Source organism: Lichenostomus cassidix, chromosome 5 (assembly GCF_008360975.1).
Source record: "Lichenostomus cassidix isolate B80296 chromosome 5, HeHo_3.0, whole genome shotgun sequence".
Lineage (NCBI taxonomy): Eukaryota > Metazoa > Chordata > Aves > Passeriformes > Meliphagidae > Lichenostomus > Lichenostomus cassidix.
Window position 1 is genome coordinate 32,789,987 of NC_139486.1, and position 8,047 is coordinate 32,798,033.

Below are 8,047 nucleotides of genomic sequence, written 5' to 3' on the forward strand. Positions count from 1 at the left end.
GGATAAATGGCAGCCAGGCCCCTGAAGCAGATGAAAATTTCATTGTCTGCCATGGCCCACAAACTTCCCTAAAGAGATAGTCAAAATACATCTGGCAAGTCTGTTCTCCAATAAGGAAGTCTGGTAGGTGGGTTTGTCCTGTGTGTAGGTAGTCAGGAGGTTTTTCAAAGCAGAAATTGATGAAGAACAATGACAGATTTCATAATGCAGCAAACTTAGATATATGGCATATAAGTACTGGTTGTCTTTACCAGTTTTTAAAATGTGCCTTATCTAAATGGACTTTACAACCACTTTCAATGTTTTTTCAAGGTAAGTAATCACTAAGGTCCATCTAGGAAGCTACTTTGAAAAGATTAACAAGCTGCTTAGAATTGCACAATTCCTTAAAATATGAGGGGTGGAAAAAATGTCTCATGAAGTATATGGCATTAGTGAAAATGTAATTACAGTGAAAGCAATGATGAAAATTACTCCACTCTCAAGTAGCTGTCATCTGGATGTTTTTACATCCAAAACCAACAAACAAGAATATACACACAGAAGTTACATAATACAAAATGGAGCAAAAGTGAGTTTAGAACATATCTGTCATCAGATATAGTAAACTGCAGTCATCTGTACAGATTTCAACTTCATTAGTAAAACTGTGAAAGAAAGAAACTGTTCTCACTTTCTAATAGTAATTGAATATCTCATCAATCTTGAACTGGACTGATTATGTAAGCCACATTTTGAAAAAAAGAAGGAACCTCACAGCAACTTACGAACTTGGACTTTATATAAATTTATTGAAAAAGCTTTAATTTGAGTTGAAAAACAACTCCATTTAAGGTAAAGAAAAACCACAAAAAATTCAAAAACAAGCAAAAAACTAAAACTACAATAAAACCCTCAAATTTTTGCCAGTCCTCTCCTCTAGGATGTAAACAAATTCACTGAGGGCACTTGAAAGAGATCAGTAGGAGAAGTCTCTAAAACCACAGATGCCATGTAGGTTTTAAACATCTAGATCTCAAAATTCTGGCCCTGCTTCAGTATCCCCAGAATGTTTTGACTGGATATGAAGTGTTAGAACAATGCTATAGCAACACATGTATCCCTGCCTGGTCTTATAGCATAATTTGCACTCCTGTAAACTTTTCTGTTGCCAGCCAAGTCCTGATCCTGCTGTTCTTATCCAAAACATCCATCTTTGCTCTGCAGCTGTCTCAGTCACTTTAGATATCCAGAATCTTGCTGGTACAGTGTTTTCTACTAGAGTTCAAATACGTGGTGATTTTGCAGTAAACAAGGCTAATTCTCATTATGTCATTTCACACCACTCCAACAGGCACATGGCTGCATCTCAACTGATTAGCAGAAAGCAAAGACATACCGTAATCACGGAGGAAATCCTCACTGCAAGTAACAAATTTATTGGATAGCTCAGCATTTACAGACTTTTTGCTTTCATGTCACAATTCATTGCAAAGTAGAAGTCACCACTGCCTCACCTTCTCAGCTAACAGCTCTCGGATCTTGCTTGCCTGCAAGCGGAATTTGAAGAGCTGGGACTCCAACACAAGGCATCGCTTTTGCCAGTCCATACAGTTGCCATTCTCCACTGTGAGTTCTGCCATTGTGAAGTTAATCATCCATGTAGGATGTCGTCTGAGGTGCTCTAAAAGTCCTACAGAATCAAAGGGGAAAAAAAAGTATGTATTTTAGAAGGACAAACTATGCCTAGTTTTCCTTGGTCCATCTTACAGAACTCATAACAAAGGCCAATTCTTCTCCAAGCAGATGAAGTGGTACTACCCTGAGTTACTGTTATTGCCCTACGCCAGAGGTCACTCTTAATGGATAAACATTTACCTTTAGAGTGTGTAAATAATTTACTAATGCATTATACTGTATATTCAGACACAACCTTACTGCCACCCTTACAGTCTTGCTCAGCCTCTACCCAGAGATTAGGAGTATTTTTCACTCCTGTCTCCTTTGTTCCAGTGGGGCTGTAAACTCATACCACTAAAACCTCCCGCCACAGGTATCATACACATATTTTCAACTTGGGTCACCAGTGCCTTATCTCATACAGACTGTGTTAAGATGAAGTGATGTATTAAGCAACATTGTTCCCAATACCTAATTACTTGACACGGCCAGTCGACAGTAAGAGTGGAAGTGCCCCAGTATCTAAACAACTGTGCTTTAAAACAAAGATAATCCGTCCAGGAATAAGTTAGGGCTAAAGACAAAACATGCTGCTCTACTGAGGTCCCTGTACACATCGAGAGATATACATAACTCCAGAAACTGTAAAAAGCTGTAGTTTTTGAAGATCTTTTATTTTCCTACTCAGTAACTGTTTAGAAATTTCAGACACTTCGTGCTTATTGTTAAAGACATGAAAAATGTAGGTAATAAGTGTTAAACAAATTCAGGTATTTGTGAACAAAAGTGTCAGCTAAGTGAGTGTAGTCCAGCAGCCAGCTGTATCATCAAACAATAACAAATATTTACAAAGCCAGAACAGCTATTACCTCAGCTTCATCAGAACAATTAAATCCTTACTCATTAAAGGAACTTCTCACCAGCTTACAGGCAAACTCACAAGTCCCAAACAGTGACAGACCAAGGAACAGCTCAAGACATGGGAGTGAGCAAGAGTCACTCAGCATCATTGCCCTTACACCTGCCTATTTTTGCAGAGAGAAGTTTAAGATGTCCCTCTAGTTGTACCCACTTGTCAGGACACTTGGTTCATGTTTTGCATACGTAAGACTTGAGATTCAAATTACCATGAGTACACAGAACACAACAAGCCACTCTATTCAGCTGTATGTCTGATGTTCCCAGTTAAGGACAACACATTTTATACCCTTTGGCTACAAACATTACCTGTGAGTTTTTTATGTTCAGGTTACTTTGTTCAGTAATAGAAAGCTTCCCAGAGAGCAAGTTGCCTACATTTCCCATGACTTTTCCCATGACTGCCAAAAGGTAGTTTTAAGTAAAACAAGGCAAACATATGCTCATGTCCAATACCGCATCACTGAAAACACTGCACAGTAGGAAAGAAGATCACTGTTCTACAAGCAGCACATGTACAGCTTTACAGAAATAGAAGCCATCCTTTTCCACAGCCCATCCAGCACATTGATCTAATCTCCAGCCCTAGCTCCTTGCCAGGCATTTGACCAGGTTACCTTTGGTAAACTTCTCAACACTGCAGTGTTTGCCTGTGAGGTAGTGCTATCAGTCCTTCCGAAGCCGAAGGAGTGCACTAAGTCATGATCAGAATCCTACAAAACTGTTAAGTTTGTTTACAGCTAACTCTGTTTTGGACACACATAATAATTCAGCTCTGAAATGAAATTCTGTTCTCTTTCATACAGGTATACAGAGCTTTTAGTCTTTAGTCATAAACTTTAAGTCCAAAGAGGACATACAAATGAGTGGGATGGACTAACGACACAAAGCAAAGTGAAACTGACATACCAAACAACTTACACCAAAGCAAAAGTAATTTTCCCACACCAAAACTTCTGGTTGAACTAAAATATCCTGCTTTGAATAGGGGGTCTAGGATGGGATAGATGCCCTGAATCATTACATCTTGTTCTTTATCACTACAGACACATTTTATAATCCCTTTCATAAATGAACACTGTCCTTCCCTAGAACTATGCTGGCAGTTTTGCTCCCACTATTTCTATTGTTCTAGAACCTCACCCCTCTAATGAGCTGCCTTCCACTTACCACCATAAATATAATCACAACCAGTTTCTATCTGTTAATTCTTGTAGATTACTGCCCTTCAGTTTCGCTAGTTTTTTTCCCTCCCCATATTTACCCCCAATATATTTGTAAATACCAAAAGTTTCTCCATAAAGACCTCATTTTGGAAGGCTATAGATAAGGGGCTCCTTTAGTCTCATACGAAAAGCTCCCTGCTCTCCCTCTGCACCTGTTCCAGCTTCAGTGCACATCAGGTAAAAGAGTTGGTTCTTCCCTTCCTGCTCCCATTCACAGTCATGGGTGACCACAACTTCATCTGAAAAGCAGCATGCACCCACAACAATGCCTTGCATAAAGGCATTCAGCACTTTCTCCTCTCCTAGAGAATGCCTCATCTGATTTGTCTTTTTTACAACCATATTGCACTGGTGGTCAGCATTCACAAGCAAGCTGACACAACTGGAGCAGAAGAATCTCAGCTGACTTTTCCTTCGTAAATGCCAGATGTGGGAGAGCAGGAGGGTAATTACAATTGGACTGGAACAGATTAATAAAGCTCAGGTCTGTGCCAGATCAAGATTCTCTGTACTACAGGCCTTTGTGGTTCCAAACAATATGAAAAGAGGCAATGGGCAGAAACTGATGCACAGGAAGTTTCATTTGAACATAAGGATGAACTTTTATATTGTGCAGGTGAGTGAGCACTGGAACAGGTTACCCAGAGAGGTTGTGGAGTCTCCTTCAATGGAGATATTCAAGAACCATCTGGATGCAAACCTATGCCACGTGCTCTAGGATGGCCCTGTTTGAGCATGGATGTTGGACCAGGTGACCCACTGTGGTCCCTTCTAACCTGACCCATTCTGTGACTTAGTATAACCATATGTTATATTTTTAATTACAAGCAGTATTTGTATGAATCACTAATATTTAAAAGGCACAGTTTGGTTTTGGGTATCTAGAAGTCTTACTGTTTATGCAACTGAATATTTTCCTCTTCTGCTGATTTTAAAGAGTGCTCTTCCAGATTTTGTACCCACTTTATTACTACTTCTAATGTGCAATTTTGTTTTGTGTCATTAGATCAATCCCCCATGCCAGCAGTCAATTCCACCTGTAAAATACCTACCATCTAACAGTCCCCTCTTCAGCACTGTGTTGTCACATTCTCTTTTGTCATTTGCCTATCTTACCATTCTTCTATTAATCCCCATCTCCTCCACTTAAACTAATAACTTCCTCGTGTGTAATCATACCAAATGATTTCTGAAGGCTAGAGATTAGAGCTATAGCTTTTCCCCCAAGTAAAAGCCTTACGCTTTTTCAGAGAAAGATACTGTAACACAATGTCTAATATTTATCTCTAGATTACAACTTTATTCACAAAATTTATTCTGCGTCTTCATTTACTGTTAAAATGGATTTTTCCTTCTGCTGTTCTCCTGAACATAAGCCATTCATCTGCACTCTGTGAATTACAATATCAACTCTATTTTGACAGACTGACTTTAAATCCTCTGCTGGATCTGCCATTTCACTCACCCTTTTTTGTAAGTTTTAACCATCTTTTTTCACCACATTCTTTGATTCCAATTCCTCTCCCAGATATTGGTCATTTTCATATCAGATAAAGAATTTACATAGATACATTTATATAAAACAGTTCTGAATTGTAATGCCATATCCAAAATAAATATATTCATATTTACTTGCAATGCCTATATCCAGTTGTAATCCTGATGAAGCTGAAATTTAAATTAAGATGTCACGCGTTTGGGGATTTTTTTGTGTTTAGGCTAAAATCAGCTCATGTTGCAGATGTACGTGAATCCACAACCAGAATTCAAAACTGGTTGAATTCTGAGACTTCAGAGACTTTGTACACTTCCACCTGAAAAGCTGAAACAAGCAATCATTGTGCAGACTTTCAGGTGCAGATACAAATGCGACTAAAGTGTTTGCAGCTTTGTTCATGCAGTGCACACAATGCAGACAAGTGAAGCACTATTTCCGTATTTCAGATGCGAGTGTCTGCTCAGCTCAGCAATAGGTTTACACAGGCTGTCATAGGGGATTCACAGCACAGGGAGACTGCAGCTCTTAGCACCTGCCAGTAAAAAGCACCAGACCCTGTCTGAACACCAGAACTGAATACCCGTCTAACTTTCAGCTCCAATCTCACTACAAAAGGAACGAGCAGAAATGTGATAAATGTAACATATGAAAGGGGAGAGATTTCTTCCCATGTCACTGAATCAGCATCAAGAAGGTCAGCAGTGCAGGCGATGGGCAAGTCAGTGGGGAAATCCTATACTATCAATCAACTCCCTGTCCCCAGCCATCTCACTTTCCACTTCATAATCGTCTCACCCTCCAGCTTTTTGGCCCTGAGGCCATTGGAATTGTTCAGCCACACAAGCATTTCCCGTTGAGGAGTGCGGCCTGAGATGTGTAGAGCACGGGTGGGGAGGGGCGTGGGGGGAGAAAATAACACAAAAAGTTGTGGAAAGAGCAAGGAGAAGGCTTGTCGCGGGCCAGAGTAGGAGGGAGCGGGGAAAGATTTCCTCTCTACATCAGTGCAGGTGGCTTAGCTAGCACAAGTGCCTGGAGGCAGGAAGAAGGACTCCCAGTTGTGCCATTCTACCTGCGGAGGTCTCGCCCCATACACCGAGGCTTACCGGGAAGGCAGAAGAGACCGCAAAGCTTACACACATTTATTTCTAGAGCTGCACTTTCTTCTTCGTGTGGCCATTCCTCTCCCTGCTACTTCCATGCCCCTTCAGAGCCAAAGTCCCAGACCCAAAAGCAAACCTCAGTTAACAGAGATGGCACAACATCACCCCCAGAACGCTCCCGCCAGTCCCCTCACGGTCACCTTCGAAGAAAGAGAAGAGGGGGGAGAAAGGCTGTGCCAGCCAGCCCCGCGCAGACCGGCCCTCCAGAGCCCCCGGCCGCCCCCTCGCCCCCCAGGAGCCGGGACGCGTCCCCGGGACGCTCACCTTGGCCGGCGCGGGGCTCTCTGCCCGGCGGGGCAGGCGGGGGCAGGCAGCCGGCGGCGTCCCGGGGCTCCCAGCCCGCGGCGCGGCGGGGCCGGCCCTGGCCGCGGGCGGCTGCGCGGTGCCGGGCGGCAGGCAGGTGCCCGGCACGGCTCCTGTCCCATTCAGCGCTTTGCCATTCCCTCCCCGGTTTCCTCCGGGCGGGAGAGCCCAGCTCAAATATCAGAGCCGGCCCTCCCGAGGAGCGCAGGAACTGACATCAGCCGCCCCGGGCTTTTAACCCCTTCCCGGGCTCGGCGGCGAGGCAGGTGGGGCAGCGCCGGGTGCCGGGGCGGCCCGGGGCACAAGAGTGGCAGCCGCGCTCTGCCCCGGGCGGAGACATCCTCTTCTCCGCCCATCCTGCTCCCGCAGGGACTGCCACCGAGTTTCCCGAGAGCTCCCTTGGAATCATCTCCCAGCCCTGAGAGCCGATATTACCCAAACCGTCCCCAGCCCCCCGGGGCAGTGGCGTTTTCGGTGGAGCAGCCGGGCAAGGAGGTGGTACCTACAGAAGCACGCTGCCCTTGCCGCCACTGCAGCCCTGAGGGGCTGGTGTCTCGTCTGAGGCTCCAGACAGAGCACCCTTCACTGGTTGTAGGCAGCCCCAGGGCATGAGGCTGGTGCCAGGACAGAGATAAAAACCAAACTAGTGTAATGGTCTCCTGACCACAGGTCACCAAGCTGCCCCATGTACTTTGGCCATTTCTCACACAAAATGGTTCAAACAAACAGGTCCGGGGCCTCAAGCATTTCTAATGAGAGCTACCAGCACACAAAATTTGTTATTCAGGCATGAGGCCACCACTTACTGAGCTACCTTTCATGCAGCAATGCCTTATATCAATATATGGTGACCTGTAGGAATATACTGCCTGTGGTACACGAAGAGCTGGTGGTATGTCATTGCTTTGGCAGGCTGGGCACTGGCAGCGAGTGCAGACACACACTGTGCTGCTGGCTGCTGCCATCTGCCCCAGCTACTCCCTGACACCCCAGGCTGGCCAAGCCCATGCTCTGTCACTTTGTGTTGAGCAAACCAGGGTGTGCAGGAAGTGAAAGGGACTGGAGAAAGATGAGGGTGGCAGGATGAAATGCCCTCAGAGATTTGGGCTTCAGACCAGTGTGTCTCAAAGTAAAAGGCCCTTTGTTCTGGTTCAGGTTTAGCAACTACTTGTTACTTACTCCATTATCAGGCACATTACTTCCATCAGAGACACTTTCAAAATGTCTACATGAGCCTCCCCTCACTGGAGATAACAACAGTCACGCCGACGTGTATCTTTCCA

The 8,047-nt window shown here is 44.3% G+C and overlaps 1 protein-coding gene across 2 annotated transcripts in view; it reads right to left on the reverse strand.

The window, feature by feature from the left end:
• Positions 1 to 7,356, reverse strand: part of PLEKHH1 (pleckstrin homology, MyTH4 and FERM domain containing H1) — a 49,438-nt gene extending 42,082 nt beyond the window's left edge. Inside the window, exons 1-2 of one of the 2 annotated variants that reach the window (XM_085062124.1) lie at positions 7,271 to 7,356; positions 1,497 to 1,672 (exon numbers count right to left, since the gene is read on the reverse strand). In XM_085062124.1, coding sequence (XP_084918250.1) covers positions 1,497 to 1,637 — 141 coding nt within the window. In that variant the 5' untranslated portion in view covers positions 1,638 to 1,672; positions 7,271 to 7,356. Of the gene's footprint in view, positions 1 to 1,496; positions 1,673 to 6,725; positions 6,970 to 7,270 lie in introns of those variants that run through there. The other variant, XM_085062125.1, reaches the window with a different exon arrangement.
• Positions 7,357 to 8,047: the final 691 nt, after the last annotated feature.